This window comes from Dermochelys coriacea, chromosome 14, assembly GCF_009764565.3.
Source record: "Dermochelys coriacea isolate rDerCor1 chromosome 14, rDerCor1.pri.v4, whole genome shotgun sequence".
Classification (NCBI taxonomy): Eukaryota; Metazoa; Chordata; order Testudines; family Dermochelyidae; genus Dermochelys; species Dermochelys coriacea.
The window spans coordinates 4193656-4217998 of record NC_050081.1 but is presented as its reverse complement, the minus strand read 5'-3'; the positions used below and the strand labels follow the sequence as shown (position 1 = coordinate 4217998).

General features: G+C 43.5%; 1 protein-coding gene across 10 annotated transcripts in view; it reads right to left on the bottom strand.

Moving 5' to 3' along the window:
• The window catches only part of SLC39A11 (solute carrier family 39 member 11), a 430131-nt gene that overhangs the window by 335197 nt on the left and 70591 nt on the right, over positions 1-24343 (bottom strand). For all 10 annotated transcript variants that reach the window (XM_043497571.1, XM_038371445.2, XM_043497575.1 and 7 more), the window contains one exon: positions 176-320. In XM_043497571.1, the coding sequence (XP_043353506.1) occupies positions 176-320 (145 nt within the window). The remainder of the gene's footprint in view (positions 1-175; positions 321-24343) is intronic.

Sequence of the window (24343 nt, the reverse complement as noted above, 5' to 3'; positions counted from 1 at the left end):
GAAACAGAAGCAATGATTCTTGGGCCAGATGCCAGCCTGCAACAAGAAAGAGAAAAGGAGAAAGTGTGTATGTGCACCGAAGTTGATTAAATTTTGAGCATATAGTATTATGGTCTATGAGCCAATTTAATCAAGTTTTTCTAACTCTGCTGTTGGTATATGACAGGATGCTTGCCTGAATGAAGCCCAGTTCTACCTATCCGGATGGAGAGCTCATTCCCGTACTCCTGGTGATAAGTCGGCTCGGGGTCATACTTCTCTTTCACCGCTCTCGGATCGTAGCTCCTAGACAAGGCGACATGGGGAGGTTCACTGATGCCCTGAAATGGATTAGAGGGAAATTTAACATTGTTTGTGTGCGAGTGAGTCTTCCTCTCTCTACATTCCTCCCTACCCAATGCTCAAAGACAACTTTGGAATCTGCAGAGGTTTTAAAGGCAGATCTGGGCACTGCTCAGTGTGTTTGATTCTCAGGGTTTCATGCAAAAGTTTCTTTTGGATTTGGTTCACACCTCCCAGAGTTCTGAATTCAAACCAACCCAAAGGGAAGCCATCAAGCTTTGCAGGGTTTCCCTGCAAATCAAGAAGACAGAACCAAGCTCACTGAGAAGCCTGATGACTTTCAGCATGTCTTTCCACAAACTGGGCCTGAGTTAAAAAACTTTATGTAGTTAAAAACTAAACCAGGCAGGTTTCACAAACTGTCAGGTTTCATAAGGCAGATTCCACAAAGCAGCAGTTTAAAGACTTTTTGTGGGTTTGCAAGAACTGGAATTTTGACTCCATCCTTCATCTGCAAACCTAATGCATTTTGCAGAAGTTTCTGCATTGGCTGCACTCAATATACAGTGATGGATCTGGCAGTGAAAAAGCCGCAGGGAACAGGATTTTAAAAACATAAAGATGTTATTTCATGCCCATATACTTGTGAATATACACCGGCTTCTCATTAAAGACAGTTTGGTGTTTTTAAATTTTGTACAAAATTTTTGGTTTCAAAACAAACTCCAAATGCCACCTTTTTTAAAGAAAAAAATATATCAACATAATTCAAGTGTAGTTACAGTGAGAAAAACCTCTAACCATACAGTACCTTACTCTGCTGACAAAATGTGTGCTGCCGTCAGCACTACTGAGCCAATAAAACTACAGAAGAGCGAGCTGCATTGTATTCTGGCTCATGCACAGTCAAAACTGCACATGGAACCTTGCACTGCACATCAGGAATACAGGCAGAAAACATTCAAGCCGGATTTTCAGACCCTGATTCAGCAAAGCCTCTGAGCACTTTAAGGTTCATGTTTTGAAGGATTGGGGCCTCAGATCTAGGGCCCCATTCAGGAGAGCACAAAAAACACATGCTTAACTGTAAGCATCTGTTCATGCCCATTAACTGCAATGGAACTTAAGCATGTATTTAAGTGCATTTCTGAAAAAGGAGGCTTTTCTCAATTGAGGCCCGAGTTTGCAGCACTGGCAATTAGGGAGAGGGAAAAAACTAACTCAGAACTGAGCATATTTCCTTGGAATTGAGTGAAAGAATAAATAAGGACCATACAATTGAATTTTATTGAATCGTTTCCAGAGTACGATCATATCTTTAACAGCATTGAGAATATTTTGATGATACAGCTTTCTATTTTTTAAAATATACATAGATGGGGGAAGGAGACAATGTGCCCATATAAAAACAAAATAAATGTGGTAGGTGCTATACAAAACACAATGGAGTCCTGGTCCAGGAAAGGGGCTCCTACACAAAGACATTGTCCAAGAAGGCAATTCACTGAACCAGTCAGACACAATATCACGTTTCCAGGTCAGTGTTGGATTTGCAGTAAGTCCAAATGGACTCTCCCATAGACAGTAGGAACTTGCAATACCATAGGCTGGGGAAACACGTCCCTGTGTGACAGCAAAATTGTGATTCAAAAAGACACCAAGAGACATGTAGGAAATTCACAGCTGAGGTTAACCTGACAGGCCACCAGATGTCACTGCCGACCTCCATACATTCAACTAGAAGACTATATGTGGCAGTAAAGAAATGAATTTCAGTAGGTCTCATTGGCACAACTCCTCCACCATTTATATGCTGTTTAAATCCAACTTTCTGCTTGCTACAGAATTTAGTGACAACATTTCCAGCTTAGAAAAGGTCACAGAAAGCCTGCAGAGGAGAGGGGAGGAAAGATTGGAGAATGTGTTAGATTTCAGTATGCCTCCCCTTGGAACAGAGATTAACAGACGCAAATTTCAGCTCCTTTCGGTGCTACTCGTTTCCCTAGAAATTGCAGCTTCTCTTCTTGCAGTTTTCAGGTCCTGGATTCATTAAAGGGTTTAACCCTAGAGACAAAACGGATGGCAAGGTACTCGCAAAGCAAAGGCTGGAAGAACTTAAAGTGTCAAGAAAGGGATCGTTGTTCAAAGCATGGGACATCAGGGTTTTCGTTCTACCTGAGACAGGACAGTGGCAACCTGGTTTTGTTTCTTCAATTAAGAGAGCAGCAATATAAACTAGCATACACTAAACCACCAGAGCTAGCAATGAGAAACTTGATGAGTAAAGTGACTTTAAAAAAATATAAAGGTTGAAGATGAATAATTAAACTATTATCCCCTCGTTTGCATATTATATTCTGACTGATGTTATTAATGCTAATCACATATTTGCTATCATCATTCTACTGCAATTTAATCAGGGTGCTTTCACTTCCATTAACCCGGCAATTAGAAGATACCCTGATGAGGCACACTTCTTTTAGAAAGGACTTTTCCTTAGCAAAATGTTACAAATCTTTTCTTCCTCTCAGCATTTCCCAGATTTTCCATGGGAGTCTGTCTAAGATGGACTGGGGTAGGATCAGGTGTCCTACAGAATATATGATGAGTGGATGAAAAAAAAACATGGGGAAGTGTAAACATTTTCCATGAAATACTGGAAGGGTGTGCACAGAGGGGAACTTCATGTAAGTGCTACAGTCTGATATGAACTAAAAAGGACAAAGATCCATAAATTGAATCAATTGGATGCAACACCCTGCAGTGCCAGATTAGCAAATGCTGATGAACTGTTCAGGAGAGTAAGACATTGCTGCCTTCTAAATCGGAGACGGCAGAATTCCTAACATTCAAAGGAACAAAAATCAACAATGCAGGAAGTTTGGAACAATGCAGTTAATTTCCTTATTTCACAATATTTTCCATAACCTCATGGGTTTAAACATTTTTCATGCAAATTAATTCTCAATAACTAGACATAGGATAAGAAGAGGGTCAAGGATAAATTAATTTTTAAAGGAAGTATGAATTTAACAAGAACCAGCGAATACACCAGTTGTCTGCGATTGGGTCTGCATGAGCACTGGGATCAGATTCCATGACCAGGGCCCAAATCACCCTGGCAAAACAAGAGAAAGGTGAAGCAGAAACCTGTTTCAATGCAAACTGCACAGCATGTGTTAAACTAAAAGCATGTTACCTTCCCTACCCTTTAGTGTTTATTATGAGGGTGGCAGAGCCTTACAAACCTCATCTGTGTTTGACCTCAAAAGCAAAGAGATTTCTTCCCAGAAAATTATGTGATTGTGAAACACACTCAAACAGGAAAACACTTACGTTCTGTGAAAGCTGACCTTAGCCAGACGTGTTCCTGCAGAACAGACACAATGAGATAACAGAGTAAAACTAATGAGAGGTTTAAAAAAAAAAAAAAATTCAGGAGGAGGAAGGAAAATCTGTGCTTTATTTAGTGCATCGTCACTTTTTAGGCCATTTCTAACAGCAGTAAAGACTGGGAGTTGAAAGCACCCAGAGTTCTGACTTCTCCATCTACCTGCGTGAATTGGGGATCTGTAGGAGCCACTGTTCGATGACCCAGATAATTGTAGGCCTGTCAGCCTGACACTGATCATCGACAAGATAATGGAGCAGCTGATACAGGACTCGATTAATGAAGAATTAAAGGAGGGCAATGTACTTAATGTAAATCAGCATGGATTTATGGGAAATAGATCCTCTCAAACTAACTGGATATTTTTTCATGAGATTACAATTTTGGCTGATAATGGTAATAGTGTTAATATAACAGATTTAAATTTCTATAAGGTATTCGACTTGATACCACATGACATTGTTATTAAAAAACTAGAATATAAATTTAACCTGGTACACCTTAAATGGATTAAAAACTGACTGATGGGTCTTAAAACGTAACTGCGAATGGGGTGTGTTTCCAGTGGGACCCCACAAGGAGTGGTTTTTGGCCCTGTGCTATTTAACATTTTTATTAATGACTGGAAGAAAAACATCACTGACAAAGCTGGCGGATGACACAAAACTTGGGGGAGTGGTAAATAACGAAGAGGATGGGTCACTCATCCAGGGCGATGTGGATCATATACTTGAAATAACTCTCCCTCTCGGTAAACTGGGGGCAAACAAACAACATACTGCTAAACCCTTTGTATACTGCCTGCAAAAACCAAACACCAACATTGGGAAGGAAAGAGAACCAAGGCCAACAGTGCCCAAGAGGCAACTGGGTGTGAAAGGAGTTGATGACTTCAGTCCGTTCCCAGTGATGCAGACACCCATCCACAACAAGCCCACCATCAAAACCTTTGTCGGCAGATGCAGAGTGAGGCTAAGGACTGATCAGGTGTGGCGAGAAAGATGCTTTCTTTCCCCAGATATGGCGTTGCCTGGGAAAGGGCTAACTTGCCCTGTTGCTATCTATGCTGGGTGGTGTCTATGGAGAAAGAGAACAAGGAGTCTGGTGGCACCTTAAAGACTAACAGATTTATTTGAGCACAAGCTTTCATGGGTAAAAACCTCACTTCTTCAGATGCATGGAGTGAAAGTTACAGATGCAGACAAATATACTGACACCTGAAGAAAAGGGAGAAAGGGAGGCTCTCGGTGGATCCTGCAGCTCTCACCAACGATTAAAATTAACTTTGGGGGGGAGGGAAAAGGGAGAACTGTTCTGCTGTGGAGGAGCTCAACGAGGGCTCAGATGAGATGCACAGAAGTGGCAGAAAGGTTTAGCAGCTGCCACCCTTTTTCAGCAAAGGTACCCATCAGAACAACGTGGATTTTTGCAGGAGGGAAGGATGTTCAAAAGTGACTGAAAAACTTAGAGAAAATCCCATCCGCAACTTAAAAAGAACTCTCCCTCTGTCTCTCCTTTCTCTGTCAGCCTCTCCGTAGCCACTCCACTGCCACCTCTGTGATTAGTCCCATGCTTCCACTTCCCCAAGGAGGGATTGCTTTTCCCAAAACCTACCAGGGTCGGCTTCTGATCCTAAAAGGTCACTTTTGCAGCATGGCCTACAAGAAGTGACCTGATTTGGTGCGAATTAATGAGGACGATTCAGGGGATATTAATAAAGCTTCAACTATTAAGTGTATGCAACCGGTCTAAATGATTGCGTGAACCTATTCATGTAATCCTGTCCTACTCTCACCCTGCTTACGTTAGTCACTGCTCTCACTTACGTCATGTCTTCATGGAGGCCATACACTCGACAAAGCCACAATCTGTCCTTCTGCATCTAGCAGAGCACCTAGTAAGCCTGAAGCTACAGAACAAATCAGACAAGCAAGCAGCGGCTTTGCACAGTTTATCATCAACTGATTTGCTGGCACCAGAAAGACAACTGGCTCTCATCTCTGTCCTGTCAGCACAAAAGGGTAACAAAATTAAAAGCACAGAGCATGACCAGAACATAGAGCAGTCCATAAATTAAAGATTGCAATGAAAAGAAAAGGATCAGACTAAGCAACCGCCAGGCTGCTAGCATTATAGATCTATATAATCAAGCAAGCAATCTATTTCTGAAGTCGAGATGCATTTGCCTGAAAGTTGGCAATGATAAAAAGCCACCCCTAGTTATTTCTTCTGCAACCCATGCTGAGCGTATCTAAAGCTTTCCTGTGCCACTCATGCCTAAATAGAGGCAACCGGGAGATATATTGCCATTTCAGATGCTTATTGTCAACAGACACATACTGACCGTACCCCGCCCACACACACCACAGACACACACGCGCGCAACTTCATCAATTTGAATGATATTAGTGACATTCCGCAAAGCGCTTGATTTGTTCCAACTGCGAGTGCTCTGAGTCACTCCAATCTGCTCCCCACCTGTGCCCCTTAATTGGAACATGTCAGTGGGTTCCAAAAGCATTAGGAAGGGAAAAGGAAAAGTTAGCCCATGTTAATTAGTTCGTGCTGCTAATCATAGTTAACTGAAAAAACACCAGGGGCTAGTGCATTTCACAATGCCTGGTGAATGAGAGATGTGGACAGGAAGATCTCTACAGCTGGAGAAAATTATCCTGGTGAATGAGGTCCCAGTAAAATTGTTTCATTTTTAGATATTAAGGACAGAAGGGCCATTAGATCCTCCAGTATAAAGCAAGCCAGAAAACTCAACATTGTGCCAGTCGCGTTATTTACCGTGCAGTCTCTCCAACACAGACACAGTGGCCGGGCAAAACCAGCAGCTGCCGTTTTTATTACCAAGAAACTGCAACAAACACACATCCTCCTAAAGCAAATCTACAATTATTCTAAACCGTCAGCAAATTTCAACATCTATCCTAGGAACAACTTGGGTCGTGCAGGACTCACACATGATTGGCTTTTTGCTCCCCTGGAAAATGTATCACTGGGTCTATCATGACAAAGCCTGCTCTTGAGATCATGTTTGACAGACCTGGGATCAGTCCCGATGGAGTTTCTCTTATATAGAAAAACTCCAATACCAGAGAACTTTGGAAAATAGAGGTTTGCTGTTCAACTGTGTATGGCTGGGGGGGTGGGGGGGGGGGCCTGTAATATCTTGCAGTCTATCTTGGGAGACACCAGTTAGGTCTCTTGACTGGAAGTTTAGATCAGCGTTTCTCAAATGTGGCCACCAGGAGCTTTTTGTGGGGCCACAGACTCCGGGGCGGTGATGGGGGGGCAAAGCAGTGGGCCCTCCCCCAGGCCCACCAACAGGGGCTGGTCCCTACCCCCTTCTGGAGGAGCTGGTGATCATTGGGAGTTCTCCACCTTCCCTGGGGTGGTGGGCAGCAGGCTCTGGCTTTGTGGCAGTGGGCTCCTTCCCCCAGCCACAGGGCTTTATGCTCTGGCCCTGGGCTCATGCCCCCCCCACACACACAGGTACGTATGTCATCCCTGGCCCCCACTGCCTCCAGCCATGCAGTGGGACCTCAGGCTCACCCCCCACCATCTCCCTGACCCCGGCTGCCTCCTCCATCCAGACCCCAAATCGCCACTGCATCCCACCCCCCCGCCACATCCAGGGCTTAATTTGTCCCCCAGCTTGCCGGGGCTGAGTAAGTCTGCTGGGAAAAGCGATATTAACAAATGTACAAATATCACTTTTCACAGTAGCAGACTTGCTAGCTAGCAAGTCTTAAAAAAAACAAAACAAAAAAAAAAAAAACCACCACAACCAAACAGGTAGAACATGCCAAAGCACCTCATTTGTGTTTCTATTCGGTTTAGGTCTAGTAAAGAAGACAGACAACTGTAGATTATTTTGTCTGCAAAAAAACTTCTACATAAATAAATTACAATGATTTGGACATGTATGTGTGCATATTTGTTTTTCCTAAAGTTAATTCAGTATTTTAGGAAAAATGGTCAGAGTAGCCACCAGCAAGAGTTGGCGGCCGCAATCTGAGCCACCAAAATATTTCTTGGGAGAACCCCTGGTTTAGATCATCAGAATTTAATCCTGAATACTCTCACTGAAAGCAACTGGTGTTCAAAGTTGCTTTCGCATCTCCGAGGATCAGGGCTCTTTTTTTTTTTCCTACTTTAAAAGAATAAAAAGGCTTCGATCTTGTGTTGTGATATTTACACACACACACACACACACACACACACACACACACACAGGGCCCCTAACGAGCTTTGAGATGATATACAAAGGGTGCGACAGGAAAGATGCCCAGAGAAGAGTCACGCAGCAAGTCATGGCAGAGCTGGGAACAGAAGGTCTCCAAGCCCCATTGCAGTACCCTGTTCATCAGACCATGCTGCCGCCCCACGGGAGGCCTGTGTGCATCTGCCATTTCAGGTTTAGTGGTTCCCAAGAACTTTTCCTCCCTGGTTTCTCACTGCCAGAAAGCCTTCCTCCACCCGACTGACTTTCAATGAGAATTAGGAAGCTAAATCATTTTGAAAGTTTGACCCAAAGTCTCTAGTGTTTAGAGCACTGGGCTGGGACTCAAGAAACAGGTTCTTTCCGCAGCTCTGCTGCTGGCCTGCTGGGTGACCTTTGGCAAGTCATCTCATTTCCCCTGCCCGTGCCTCAGTTTCCCTCTACGTGTAAAAGATCTAATGACACCGCCTGCTTTGTAAAGCACGCTGAGACCTACAAGGAGAAGTGCTAGACAAGAGCTAGGGATTATATATTGAGCTTTTGCATTCTTGCCTTCAAGAGAGTATTTTTCAAGAATTGTTGAGCAAAAAGGCTTCCCTGCTGACAGAGTCACCAGCTCCTACCATCTTCAGTGGAGCGGATAGGAAGGAAATCTTCCTCTAATTCTTTGTTCTCATTCCTTAACGCAATGCTTTTACACTGGATTATGCTTCATGCTATCGGATACATCAATGAAGTGAGCTGTAGCTCACCAAAGCTTATGCTCAAAATAAATTTGTTAGTCTCTAAGGTGCCACAAGTACTCCTTTTCTTTTTGCAAATACAGACTAACACGGCTGCTACTCTACTACTGTCAGGTTTCTGCTTGTGAATTGTTGGTATTTGAATCTCATGTGCCACACTACAAGAGCAGAATTCCTTTAAGAATTTCATACACCTCTTTCTTGTCATTCAAATAGGATCATCTTCACACTTCAGCCCTTTTCCACTGTACAGTCAAGTGTCTTATTTATAGTCTTATAGTGTCATTTTCTAGCGTTCTTGGCCATGTGAATAGAGAATTGATCTGGTGCTTAATTTTCATTAATTGCATCTAAGAAGAGATGGGCAGGGGGAGAAATAGACCTGTCTGAATGGCAGTGACAACAGAAAAGTCACTACTTTTTCCAATCACGCTTCAGATTCCAGCTTGAGAAGGTCTCTCCATGTCCTGCGATTACACTTCCAAAGGAAAACTCTGCTCGCTCTGCTTCGAAAGAAATCAGGTCAAACTGCCAGCGTCTGAACACTTGAAGAGCGGCACCTGTTCCTTTGGTACCACTAGATAGATACTAGATACTAAGGTCAGAAGGGACCACTCTGATCATCTAGTCCGACCTCCTGCACAGCGCAGGCCACAGAATGTCACCCACCCACTCCTATGAAAAACCTCACCCATGTCTGAGCTATTGAAGTCCTCAAATCATGGTTCAAAACTTCAAGGAGCAGAGAAGCCTCCCTCCAGTCAACCATGCCCCATGCTACAGAGGAAGGCAAAAAAACCTCCAGGGCCTCTCCAGTCTGCCCTGGAGGAAAACTCCCTCCCGACCCCAAACATGGCAATCAGCCAAACCCTGAGCACATGGGCAAGATTCACCAGCCAGATACCCAGGAAAGAGTTTTCTATAGTAAATCAGATCCCATCCATCTAATATCCCATCTCAGGGGATTTGGCCTATTTACCCTGAATATTTAAAGATCAATTACTTACCAAAATCCCATTATCCCATCATACCATCTCCTCCATAAACTTATTGAGTAGAATCTTAAAACCAGATAGATCTTTTGCCCCCACTGCTTCCCTTGGAAGGTTATTCCAAAACTTCACTCCTCTGATGGTTAAAAACCTTTGTCTGATTTCAAGTCTAAACTTCCTGGTGGCCAGTTTATACCCATTTGTTCTTGTGTCCACATTGGTGCTGAGCTTAAATAATTCCTCTCCCTCTCCTATATTTATCCCTCTGATATATTTATAGAGAGCAATCATATCTCCCCTCAACCTTCTTTTAGTTAGGCTAAACAAGCCAAGCTCCTTAAGTCTCCTTTCATAAGACAAGTTTTCCATTCCTCGGATCATCCTAGTAGCCCTTCTCTGTACCTGCTCCAGTTTGAATTCATCCTTTTTAAACATGGGAGACCAGAACTGCACACAGTATTCTAGGTGAGGTCTCACCAGTGCCTTGTATAACGGTACTAAAACCTCCTTATCCCTACTGGAAATGCCTCTCCTGATGCATCCCAAAACCGCATTAGCTTTTTTCACAGCCATATCACATTGGCAGCTCATAGTCATCCTATGATCAACCAATACTCCAAGGTCCTTCTCCTCTTCCGTTACTTCTAATTGATGCGTCCCCAACTTATAACTAAAATTCTTGTTATTAATCCCTAAATGCATAACCTTACACTTCTCACTATTAAATTTCATCCTATTACTATTACTCCAGTTTACAAGGTCATCCAGATCCTCCTGTATAATATCCCGATCCTTCTCCGAATTGGCAATACCTCCCAGCTTTGTATCATCTGCAAACTTTATTAGCACACTCCCACTTTTTGTGCCAAGGTCAGTAACAAAAAGATTAAATAAGATTGGTCCCAAAACCGATCCCTGAGGAACTCCACTGGTAACCTCCCTCCAACCTGACAGTTCTCCTTTCAGTAGGACCCGTTGCAGTCTCCCCTTTAACCAATTCCTTATCCACCTTCTGATGTTCATATTGATCCCCATCTTCTCCAATTTAACTAATAATTCCCCATGTGGCACGGTATCAAATGCCTTACTGAAATCTAGGTAAATTAGATCCACTCCATTTCCTTTATCTAAAAAATCTGTTACTTTTTCAAAAAAGGAGATTAGATTGGTTTGGCACGATCTACCTTTTGTAAAACCATGTTGTATTTTGTCCCATTTACCATTGACTTCAACGTCCTTAACTAATTTCTCCTTCAAAATTTTTTCCAGGACCTTGCATACTACAGATGTCAAACTAACTGGCCTGTAGTTACCCGGATCACTTTTTTTTCCTTTCTTAAAAATAGGAACTATATTAGAAATTCTCCAATCATTCGGTACTATTCCTGAGTTTACAGATTCATTAAAAATTCTTGCTAATGGGCTTGCAATGTCAGGTGCCAATTCCTTTAATATTATTGGATGAAGATTATCTGGGCCCCCCGATTTAGTCCCATTAAGCTGTTTCAGTTTCGCTTCTACCTCTGATATGGTAATATCTACCTCTACATCCTCCTTCCCATTTGTCATGCTACCATTATCCCCAAGATCCTCTTTAGCCTTATTAAAGACTGAGACAAAGTATTTGTTTAGATATTGGGCCATGCCTAGATTATCTTTAACCTCCGCTCCATCCTCAGTGTTAAGCGGCCCCACTTCTTCCTTCTTAGTTTTCTTCTTATTTATATGGCTATAGAATCTTTTACTATTGGTTTTAATTCCCTTTGCAAGGTCCAACTCTACTCGACTTTTAGCCTCTCTCACTTTATCCCTACATGTTCTGACCTCAATTAGGTAGCTTTCCTTGCTGATCCCTCCCATCTTCCACTCCCTGTATGCTTTCTGCTTCTTCTTAATCACCTCTCTAAGATGCTTGCTCATCCAGCTTGGTCTACAACTCCTTCCTATGAATTTTTTCCCCTTTCTTGGGATACAGGCTTCCGATAGCTTCTGCAGTTTTGATTTAAAAGTAATCCCAGGCCTCCTCTACCTTTAGATCCATAAGTTCTTCAGTCCAATCCACTTCCCTAACTAATTTCCTTAATTTTTGAAAGTCAGCCCTTTTGAAATCAAAAACCCTAGTTGCAGATTTATTTTTGTTAATCCTTCCATTTAGTTTGAACTGAATTAGCTCATGATCACTTGAGCCAAGATTGTCCCCTACAACCATTTCTTCTATGAGGTCCTCGCTACTCACCAAAATTAAATCTAAAATGGCATCCTCTCTAGTCAGTTCAGCAACTACTTGATGAAGGAATCTATCAGCTCTCGCATCTAGGAAAATCTGAGCCCTATTATTATTACTAGCACTGGTCCTCCAGTCTATATCTGGGAAGTTAAAGTCTCCCATGATCACGCAGTTTCCATTAGTATTTACTTGATTAAAGGACATTAAAAAGGGCTCTATCCATATCCAAATTAGATCCCGGAGGTCTATAGCACACCCCAAGCACTATCGTAGGAGAGGCTTTACTAGTTTTCTTCCCCAATGTAATTATTGCCCAGACGGACTCTGTCTTATCCATTGCATTGCTTCTTATTTCTTTACATTCTAACTCATCGATATACAATGCTACTCCACCCCCTTTACCTTTGTTTCTGTCTTTCCTAAACAGCACATCCCCTTCAATACCTGTAGCCCAGTCATGACTACTATTCCACCATGTTTCTGTTATCCCTATAATATCTGGTTTCACTTCCTGCACCAGTAGCTCTAGTTCCTCCATTTTGTTACCTAGACTCCTCGCATTGGTGTACAAACATCTTAATTTTTGCTGTTTGGCCTCGCTCACATTTTGTACCCTATTAGGCACAGTCATTCTACAGTCAGTATAACCTATTAGACTAGTATCCACACCGCCCTCGCTCCTTATATACATTCTCCTACCCATGGCTGTATCCTTTCTTACTTCATCTTCCCTCTCAATGCTAAAATCTGGCGTGGAGATTTTCTGGACATCTCCCATCCATCTCCCCCCAATTCCTAGTTTAAAGCTCTCTTTATCAGTTGTGCCAGCCTCGATCCTAGAAGTCTATTTCCTTCCCTACTCAGATGAAGTCCATCCCAAGAGAACTGACCTCTGTCCGTGAATGCCTCCCAGTGGCCATACATCCCAAAGCCCTCCTTATAGCACCACTGCCTAAGCCATCTGTTGACAGTCATAATCTTGTCAGACCTCTGTTGCCCTTCTCTAGGAACAGGAAGGATCCCGCCAAAGATCACCTGAGCCTCAATTTCCTTAAGTGTCTTCCCCAGCCTAGCATAGTCTCCCTTGATACTTTCCAGCGAGAATCTGGCTGTATCATTTGTTCCCACATGAAGGATAATTAGGGGATTCTTTCCTGCTCCCTTGAGGATCCTTTTCAACCTCAGGTCTACATCCCGTATCTTAGCACCCGGAAGACAGCACACCCTTCTATTCTCAGGATCAGCTCTAGTTACAGGCCTGTCTATTCTTCTCAATAAAGAGTCCCCGATCACATAGACCTGCCTTTTCCTGGTGACAGTGCTATTCTCCAGTCTCTCCCCTCTTCCCTCTGGCTGCAAGTTCTTTCCATTCCTATTTTCCCTTACAATCCTCTTCAATCCATCCTGTATCCTCCTGGGGCTCATATTTGGTGTAGTCTCCCTTGACTCTTCCCCTTTTTCTATAGGACTAGCCTCTCTTCTAAAAGAGAGATTTTAGACCACTAAAACCAGATTCCAGTGGCAACTGTTGACTTTCCTGACGTGCTCACAGCAAACAATGCTTTCTGCTCGAATATGAATTGGGCAGGGGAATGGCTGGTACGGATTTACCAGCAAGGAGGGAAGGACCACACGGGGGCTGTGTGTAGCTCAGCAAAGCGCCCACTGTAAAGCCAGTAAATTCTCATCCATTTTAAAAAAGGATCTGGAGGAAACTTTTAAAAGTGCTTAAAGAGCGGTGACTGGTATACCTTTCCAATGTGATTCCTGAAGCCCTTTCCAACTCTTAAAGACGGTCTTTAACAAAGTTCTTTGCTCCTCCCCTTCCCATACTTCCTCGGTGATGTACACGTGTGATATCACATTCATTACTATGGCTATGGAGCGGGATGTCATACAGGAGTAGGACTTCATGGCGGTAGCATGCAGAAGGAAGAGCTAGACTGCAAGGGAAAACATTCTTACTCAGAACAGGTACATAACTGAAATAAGAGCAAAGGAAATACAAAAAGCCACTGGCCCAAGGACATGTGGCTGCTTTTAATAAATTCTTCTTCAGTAGATTTCTTCCAGGATGTTAGGTGGCCCATGTGAAACAGGAATACAAGAACTGCCAGACTGAATCAGTCCCAAGATCCATCCAGACCAGGATCCTGCCTCTGACAGTGGCTTCACAGGAAGGTGCAAGATTCCTACAGGTGGCAGATGGGGGATAAACTGCACCCTACATTAGGGCTCATCCTGATCTCTAATAGACAAAGACTGGCTTAAACCCTGGAAGTTTAATATCCCACCCAGGTTTTGTTGGCATTAATGATTCTAATTCTGATCTTGACCTGCAGATAAAAATATCCAATTCTTTTCTGAATCTTGTTAAACTCTTGGCCTTAACATCCTGTGGCAATGAGATCCACAGTCTAATAGTGCATTGCATGACAGAATATTTCCTCCAGTGCCTTTCACCAGCACTAAATCCACCCTACAATTGTATTTTTAATTTCCCCCCACCCCCCATTTCTGCTTTTAAAGCCACCTTCCTTGTTGGGACACTCCTAAATCTAGCTTGTACCTTTTACATCCCTTTGCAATTACCCTATCAGCACCTCAATCTATCTTAAGTGACTTGCCCATATTTCCCAAGATCTAGGCTACTGCTCTAACCACTGGACCATGCTTGCTCTCTTAAAGCAATAGATTCCTGGCACCCTGAGATGTCTGCCAGCTTGTTCCTTTGTTCTGTATAGTCTCTGCCTGAGGATAACTTTTGATAAATTTACTTTCCCTGAGAAGAAAAGGTCTCTCTCCTCCGACAGGTTTTGTCCCTAGGGAACGAATCTAAACTGGCCCTACATAAAGCCAACATGTCAGGCAGGCTTGCCGAGTCTTTATGCTAAAAATTAGATTACTCTGCGGCCCCTGCCAGTCCATCATTCTTGGTGACACCCCTTTTTATTATTTCAATGCTCAGAACTTAATTCACTTCCACAACACCTGCACTCGTTTCATCACTGTCTGCTCCTGGGGGGGGGGGGGGGTTGTGTTAATGCACTTGCTTGTTTAAAAGCAAAATTAAATGACCTTTTCAATGCTGCATGATTAATTGGAGCATTTTAATATGCTCCACAATTCACTGAAACCCGTTCAGGGGAGTGTGGGGAGGGAATTATGGGGGTAATTACAAAGAATATGCTTGCATGCTAGCAAACACTTATCACATCAGTCTGGAAGGTGCATTGTCTCCTTGCTCTAGTATTTACATCACAATGGTTCCTTGTTATTCTTTTTTGAAATGAGGGGGTTTTGGGCTTTGCAAGTGACTCTCTAAATTATTGTCATTAATGTACGGGAGGGGAAAACAGCCCTCTAAGAGAGGAAGTTACCTGCTCCTGCTGGCATACAAAGGCACGTCTGGGAATCTAAGTGAGCTGTAGCTCACGAAAGCTTATGCTCAAATAAATTTGTTAGTCTCTAAGGTGCCACAAGTCCTCCTGTTCTTTTTGCGAATACAGACTAACATGGCTGCTACTCTGAAACCTGTCACTTAAGCAGGGCACAGGAGTCGATTTACGTAAAGTTCAAACTGAATGATCTTGTTCACCCCTTAATGCAGAGCCACCCTCTCGGAAGGGCAGAGGAGGTAGATTGCCAGGGATGGTTTAAAGTGACTTCTTCCCTTCTGCATGTTTTGAAGCGGGAAGGGGAGGAGATGGGTCCGGAGCACCTGTTTTAACTCCTGCAATGCCTTTTCCATGAGACTCTCAAACTCACTCCCTACTGCGCTTGGCAGAGATGTTGAGAGAGTAAATTGGATTTAGGCTGCTGGATTAGCCAACGCTTGAATGTGTGTCTGGGAGCTGAGGAGATGGCACTGCATCCTTGCATCTTCATTAGCATTAATGTAACCCCAAATTTACTCTGACAAGATGGAACTTAGACTCTCTTGGCATTGCAAGGGAATCTGAAAGTGGCCCTGAACCTCAAAGATATGATTTGAGCAGCTGTATGCAGTTTACACACCCAGAATATATAAGACTGAAGCTACAGATATTGGGCAACATATGGGGTATTTATCAGTAAGGGTAAAAAATACAAAATCCCCTTTCCCCTCCCTGCTTCCAGTCTCCCATGAGAATAAATTCCCCATAATGAGCTAGTATGTCATCAGTGTAAATGGGGAGGGGAGAAATCTTGTTGCTAGATTTTGCTCTGTGAGAATGGGAAAGTGGGAAATTGCATAATTGATTTCAAATCCTCCTCTCCCCCCGCTAAATCCATATCCGATCAGTGCTAAAATATCTGATGTGCTAAAAATTGCCTCTGCATCTTTGTCTAATTCCTGACAAAACAAGGGCAAATGCCATTCGTAGCATGGCTGGTGATGCATCGCAGAGAATCATCTTGACTGCGTCTATTGATTAGCATGCCTTGCTTTTATACTGAGCACACTGAAGGATTGCAATGAAGCCTTGAAGCATTTACAGATGCATGGTGCTGATTACATTATGCCTCTGCCAGGTTTGTACAGGGGACATAATTAAAGCTGACTCAAAGATCCTGTCTCACAGAACTGGAACTTCTGGGACCAGGCCCTCGGCTACCGTGAACTGAAGTTCTTGCAGCTATGCTGATTGATTCCAGCTGATGATCGAGTCCTTGCTCAGTTGTGAATTAGCATTGTGCATGCCCCATTAACTCTGCCTGGCCAGTTTGCAGTGCCTAAGCATCTGAAGTGCCACAAGTTTTTAAAACTGACTTTGGCACAGAGGTTGGATTTGACCTTCCCTCTCCTTTTTGTTTTACTCCCCGGAGCAATATCTTGAGGTAGCCTCAGCTGATAGTGACCGGGGAAAGATCAGGCTGGCTCCTGCCTCATGATCTCCTTGTTCCTAATGATGAAGTGAGCTGTAGCTCACAAAAGCTTATGCTCAAATAAATTTGTTAGTCTCTAAGGTGCCACAAGTCCTCCTTTTCTTTTTGCGAATACAGACCAACACGGCTGCTACTCTGAAACGTGTTCCTAAGGAAAGTTGAGTTGAAGTTTAACCTACAGCAGACACTCAAAGAAAAAAACTGCCAGGGGGGACTGTATTGAGTTGGCTATACACAATCCCAGTGGGCTTTCTGCCTGTATCCTGGCTATTAAACTCTCTGCTAAATCTGGCCAAACGAGCCCCTCTTTTTACTTGTGAATACACTAGAAGCAGCTGCTCTCTGACAGGTTCTGCTCTGTGCTTTGTGGCTTTTGTGCTGAAAGTCCAAGAAGAAATTTTGCTCGTCTCCTTCATTTTGTCATCTGAAGATTTTCCTTCAGAGAACCAAGAAACTGATCATCTCATGCCGTACTTTTAAGAATACTTGGGGGTGAGGGGGGTGTGAAGGGAATCCAACTTATGATCCCAATAAGTCCATAGAACCAGTGAGATCTGCGCTTAAGAGCTCTGTGTCAGGCTCTCAGAATGAACATTTCACCTCAGGAAGGGTTTTAAAAAACCACCACCACAACACCCCCTTTTCAGATCTATCCTGGCAGATCAAGTTAACAGTGAGTAATTAACCACTGGAACCATTTTAGCAGTGAATATAATTAATGACTGGAACAATCAGTAATGGATTCTCCATCACCGGGAATTTTGAAATCAGGACTACATGATTTTCTAAAAGAGATGCTGTGGTTCGAATAGGAATAATCTTGGAGAAGTTCTACAGCCTGTGCCATGAACAAGGCCCTTCATTTTCCATTTTTTTTCCCCCCAATTCCCTAGGAATGTATCAGTGTTTATTACAAAAATTAAAATACAGGTGAAAATCAGTGCAAAAAATTAACTTCACTGTTTCCTGGGTAAATATCAGGGTTAATATTGGGGGACAAGAAGACAGAAACAGGCAAGCAAGAGAGACAAGTAAGAGTAAGGTAAAGGCAGTTTTGGTGCTGTGGTTTACTTCATGAACTGTACATTAACGGTGTGTGCGCGCGCACATCTTCCACTACATTGCCCTACTTTAACAGGAAGCCTTTGATTTACACTTAGGGCAGGGTCTACACTTAAAAAGCTGCAACAGCGTAGTTGCACCGGTGCAGGTGTCCCACTGTAGTGCTTTAGTGAAGGCACTACTACACTGACGGGAGAAGCTCTCCTGTCGGTGTAGTTAATCCACCTCCACAAGAGATGGTAGCTATGTCGACAGGAGATGCTCTCCTACTGACATAATGCTGTCTGCACCGGGGTCGGTACAACTGCATCTCTCCGGGCGTGGACTTTTCACATCTCTGAGCAACGCAGTTACACCCATGTAAGTGTATAGTGTAAGGGCTTGTCTATACCACGCAGCTTTTAGCGGCGAGGCTGTGTCGACACAGACTTGTCGCTAAAAGTCAGCATGCGTCAACGCTCTTTTTCGGTATTTTGTCAGCATTTTTGCCAACAAAATACTTCCAGCCCCGCAAGCAGCATTAGCTTTGTTGGCAGGAGAGAGCTCCTGACAACAAAGCTGCCTTCACACTGCCACTTGTGTCGGCAAAAATTTTGTCTTGGGCGGGGGGGGGGCTTTAAGTACCCGTGAAAAAAAACTTTTTATAGACAATTTCGCAGTGTAGACAAGCCCTGGGTTTATAGTGCTCCAGGACAGGTTAGAGGGGAAAAACCCTGGGGCCTTGCCCGTGCTAAAGCTCCAGTCCTTGTTCCCATCCCCGGATCTGCTCTGCTACAGCAATGCTGAGAAGTGCAAAGAAAAAGCTCAGCATGGATACAGCCTAAGTGGTAGATCTAGAACCTACCGCTGAAGAGAAATCTGCTAGATCCACTTCCCCCTCCACAGAATCCCAGCCAATCTCATCAGCTGTGACAACATGGCACACGGCCAAATCAACAATCCTTGGTCCTAAAACTGCACAGGCACTTCACTTTAGCGAATGCAAGATCAGATCTGGATCCCCTGAAGGACGTGGTTTATGCTACTGGCTGGCCACGGTACTTAAAGGAGACCAGCAGAGGTACGAAGAATGTTTGAGCTTTTTTTTTTTTTTTTAATCATGTATAAAGGCCTGAGAGGTTGGTTTCTCCCTGTCCTACCATTGAAAGAGTGCAACAGGGGATCTCCTTTCTCCTCTTGTGGGATGGTTGATTTGTTTTTTGGAGGGTGGGGTAAGGTTTTTCCTGGGAGACTATAGCTGGCAGCAGGACTAGCACAGTGACAGCAGCCAAACCTTACAAGTGAAACCTGATCAAGGGAGGACGTGATTTTCACGTAGACAGTTTAAAATTCTGTGGGGTTTTGTTGTGGTCTATTTAACCCAATGTTTGTTTATTTATAAAGCATCTTAGCCTCAGCTCATAACATCTCTAATTCAAACAGCCGAATAGCTGGGAGAAAAGCTCTTTTGTTAAAGTTCTGATGACACAGCCCTTCGAACAAAGGTTCACGATCCACATTCAGACAGTCCCCCGGCAAAACCAAGGGAGATTACCTTTGACATTCATGATGCTTCGAAATTAAAACAAAACCAACCAACCCACCCACCCTCCCACCCACAAGCAGGAGAAAAACCAACACACAAACCAACCTTTCAGACCTTCTTTATACACCACGAAGAATAAAAAGCAGCACTAGTTTCCATCCCCCTTTCTATTTCCACATTTGTGCTTTATCTCCTTCAAGTGGAGACTGCTCACATCCCAGATTCATCCAAACCTCAACTGAAATGGATTGTCAGCTCCTGTAAACCTGAGATGGATGCAGTGGCAGTTCTCTTGAGTTCATTAAATGGTCAGACAAATTATTTTGGTTTAAAATTGTGCTCATACACATAATGAGCCTTATTGCCTCAAGAAGCATCTCCAAGGGGTGATCGATGAAGAGGAGAGCAGTTATGCAGCGGTGACTTTCTGCTAATGCTACTTTTGACACCTGATTTCACTTATCATGCAACACATTCTGTCTGTACGAAACAACCTAAGTCACAGCAGCCAGTCCTTCCAGCTACTTGGTAACTGAACCCTGCTGGCTCCTCACAGTGAGGGTAAGAAATGCCCTGTTCTATATTGGAGCTTCCATCACTGGTTTTTAATCCTATACGAGTCGCACACGCACACAGATACCTTTCCTCCCCAACTGTTTAAAGTAAAAGCATTTTCGTCTGCTGGACACGCATGCTCCATCCTTGAACAGGGAGCATACTGAAATTTGAAATCTTCTTGCTCATGGTTCGACATGGGGAAAAATAAAGCCACCAGGAGTTGTGGAATGGATATAAACCCTCTTGCTTCAGGGCATGAAGCAACCTTTAACTAATGGGGGTCAGGAAAGAACTTTTCTTTGGGGGCAGATTTTCCCCATTACTGCCTAAAGCCAGGTTTCTTCAACCTTCCTCTGAAGCATCTCGTGCCGGCCATTGACAGAGACAGGACACTGGCCTAGATGGACTGCTGATCTGATCCTGCCAAGCAATTCCTATGTTCCTAGAATAAAGCTGAGAAATGAGGATGACACTTATCTGGAAGTGACAGAACCTAAGCCTGGTCTACACTTGAATATGAGGTCAACGTCACTACAGCACTCAGGAGTGTGAAAAATTCATACCCCTGAGCGCAGTAGCTATGCCAACCTAAGCCCCAGTGTAGACATGACAAGGCTAATGGAAGAATTCTTCCGTCGACCTAGCTGCTGCTCGGAGAAATGGATTACTTACAGCAATGAAAAAACTCCTTTTGTTGCCATAGCAAGCATTTACACTACAGCGCTAAAGCAGCAAGTCCTGTTACGATGGGGTTACGGTGATGTGGACAGGCAGAGAAAACTGCTAGAAGTCCTTAGTCACAATCTTAAAGACAGGCAGCCTAGGAGCGATGGTCGTTCATCATAGACTGGAGCAGATGCCACATTCGGATCCTTCCAATGTGTCAGAGTAGCCCTATACTGGGACATTGCTGCTCTCTTCAGATGGGGAAGGGATGGAAAGATCTCTAAAAACTGCTTGCTCCACTTGAACCTGTCTGAGCGCCGCACCTGACTGGTCATTCCGCTTTTCCGTGGTTTAAGCACAAGGAAGGCCCAAGTAAATTTTGTCACTTGGAACGTCTGCAGATTCCTCGACAGAGGCGACTGACCTGAGTGTAGAACCACCATACTCAGAGTGTTGGCCCAGCAGATTTTAGATATTGCTGCAGTCAGACACACAGGATTTGCTGGCAAGTCGCAGCTAGAAGAAGCGGATGCTGCTTACACCTTTTATTGGATTGGCAAATCTGAGGATGAACACAGATACTCTGGTTTCAGAGTAGCAGTCGTGTAGTCTGTATCCGCAAAAAGAACAGGAGTACGTGTGTCACCTTAGAGACTAACAAATTTATAAGAGCATAAGCTTTCGTGGGCTACAGCCCACTTCATAGGATGCATAGATGCTCTGGTGTAAGGTTTGCCATCCGCTCTTTGATTGCCTGAAAACTTGAGTCATTGCCAAAGGGTGTTGATGACAGACTTATGCTCCTCTTCATCAGCCTTGCTAAAGGCTGTTAGGCTTTGTCACCAATGCACATCCATCCAGGCGAGGGTAAGGAGAATTTCTATCAAACCCTTGACAGCAGTATCAGGTCAGTCCTATGGAATGATAAGCTGATCATCTTAGGTGATTTCAATGCCAAGGACGGTCATGACTATGCAGCATGAGGCAATGTGATAGGTCATCATGCAGCTGAATGCACATTTGGAAAATAGTTAGACATTAGAGTTTGTGTCAAGTACAACCTAGTCATCGCCAACACAGTCACACAAAAGACTGACAAGTATAAAAGACAACCTCATTCAAAACACCGACATGGGATCGATTACAGAATCATAGAATCACATGACTGGAAGCGGTCATCTAGTCCAGTACCCTGCACTCATGACAGGACTAAGTGTTATCTAGACCATCCCTGACAGGTGTTTGTCTAACCTGCTCTTAAAAAATCTCTAATGACAGAGATTCCACAACCTCCCTAGGCAATTTATTCTAGTGCTTAACCACCCTGACAGTTCGGAAGTTTTTTCCCCCCCAATGTCCAACCTAAACCTCCCTTGCTGCAATTTAAGCCCATTGCTTCTTGTCCTAGCCTCAGAGGTTAAAAAGAACAATTCTTCTCCCTCATCCTTGTAACAACCCTTTATGTACTTGAAAAACTTATGTACCCCCTCAGTCTTCTCTTTTCCAGACTAAACAACCAATTTTTTCAATCGTCTCTCATAAGGCTTGTTTTCTAGATCTTTAATCATAGAATATGGCTGTTGAAGTTTTCTGCTTCATTAAGAAGAACTATCAGGACCGGTTTAATGAGAATGGCCTCAAAATGTGTGTCAGCTCTTGAACTCTTTGCATGCCATCAATCGAGCCTACAAGGATTCAGCAGCAAGGAATTCTGCAAGTCATCGAGCAAAACAAATGGTTCAGACCAGATGTCGGAAAATAAAAAAAACAGCGGTGGGAAAAGAAAATGGCAGAGTTACAACTGGCAGCAGATGACAAAGACACCTTTGTGCTGCATATGGCCCCATATGCAACAGGATAACCCCTGTATGCACCCAGGATAGCAATCCACTCTTCACTGACCAAACAGAAAGCCTTGATCGACGGATAGAACATTTTAGTTTGCTTCTCAAATCACTAACATTTCCTCAGAAGCAACGAATGCTCTTTCTTAACATGCATTAGCAGAGCAGTTTGCACTAGCCCCCACCTTCTATGAGATCATAAGTGCAATCAAGCAGATGTCATGAAGGAAAACACCTGGACTGGGCAACATCCCAGCAGAGATCTATAAGCAGGATGGCTACCACATGGCAAGGCACCTCGCATGGCTCATCCACATTATTTGGGAGCAAGAGTCGATGCCACAGGATTTCAGGGATTCTGACACCATCCACCTCCATAAACATACGGGTGATTGAGCAACCTGTGATAATCACTGCTGCTCTTCCATACACTCTGTTGTTGGGAAAAATCTTGCACGGGTCATATTGACTAGAGGCAACACCTCTCTTGTGGCAACCAACCTCCTCAAGTCTCAATGGGGATTTCAGACTTCTGTCATTCAGTCCTTCCACCATGGGACGATGGCCTGAGTGGTGGAAAGTGGTGGGATATCAGATCCCTTTCCACTCACCACTGGCACCAAATTAGGTTGCATGCTGGCTCCCACAGTCTCTTCCTTGGTTTTTTTGGCTATACCTAGTGTGTATTTCACAACCTTGACCGAGTATTTATCCAGGTCCATAATGATGGGAAGTTGTTTGATTTGCAACATTTCCGTTCTTGCACAAAGTCTCAGATTTACTCATTAAGGAGTTTTTATTTGCTGATGACTGTGCACTGATTGCTCACTTGATTGATGAAATTCAATTTATAACTGATCACTTCGGTCATGCAGTCAGTCGCTTTGGTTTCACAATCAGCCTAAAGAGAACAGAAATACTGTACCAACCTGTGCCAGGGGATGTGCATGTCTACCCTATTATAAAGATCAATAACGTTCCTCTCTAGTCCACAGAGACATTTCACTACATAGGGAGTTGATCTCACAGAATACCACAACTGATGATGAGTTTGCCCATTGCACAGCCAAGGAAAGCTCTGCATTTGGAACACTGTCACACACAAAGCAAGGACACAACAGCCTGCAATGGTCATGGACAATCTTGTCCATCCCACACCTGACCACATCTGTGGTTCTCGCTCTGGTCTGACCTCGCATATACACATTCACCTGTAGTGTTTGCTGAATCCTTGTACTGCTACATTGACGTGCGATGCCATCTTTATCACTAGGGCCACAGCTGAGCCACGGTATCGCCTGTAGAGTAGTCATGGTCTAAGAATGGCCTTGGAAGATGATTAAATAAGAGCTTGCTTTGTGAACCAAATGCAAAAACAAAAACAAAAAGAACAACCACCCAGTGCTATTCTCAGCCATATACGTATTCACACACACATACAGAGAATCACATATGAAATGCCACTCCCAGAGCATCACATGCATTGCTGGTCCCTACACAGAGAAAATACAAAGTAGGAAAGGAGATCCAAGGAACAGCCTGAAGGGAGATAAAAGTACATAGCAAATTCATGATTGGTCTGTAAATACCTTCAGTGCTTGTGGAATTTGTAGGATGCATTTCTCCCCCCATCATGTCTATACATGACAAAAAAAAAAATAAAATCCTTGTACTGCTACATTGACGTGCGATGCCATCTTTATCACTAGGGCCACAGCTGAGCCACGGTATCGCCTGTAGAGTAGTCATGGTCTAAGAATGGCCTTGGAAGATGATTAAATAAGAGCTTGCTTTGTGAACCAAATGCAAAAACAAAAACAAAAAGAACAACCACCCAGTGCTATTCTCAGCCATATACGTATTCACACACACATACAGAGAATCACATATGAAATGCCACTCCCAGAGCATCACATGCATTGCTGGTCCCTACACAGAGAAAATACAAAGTAG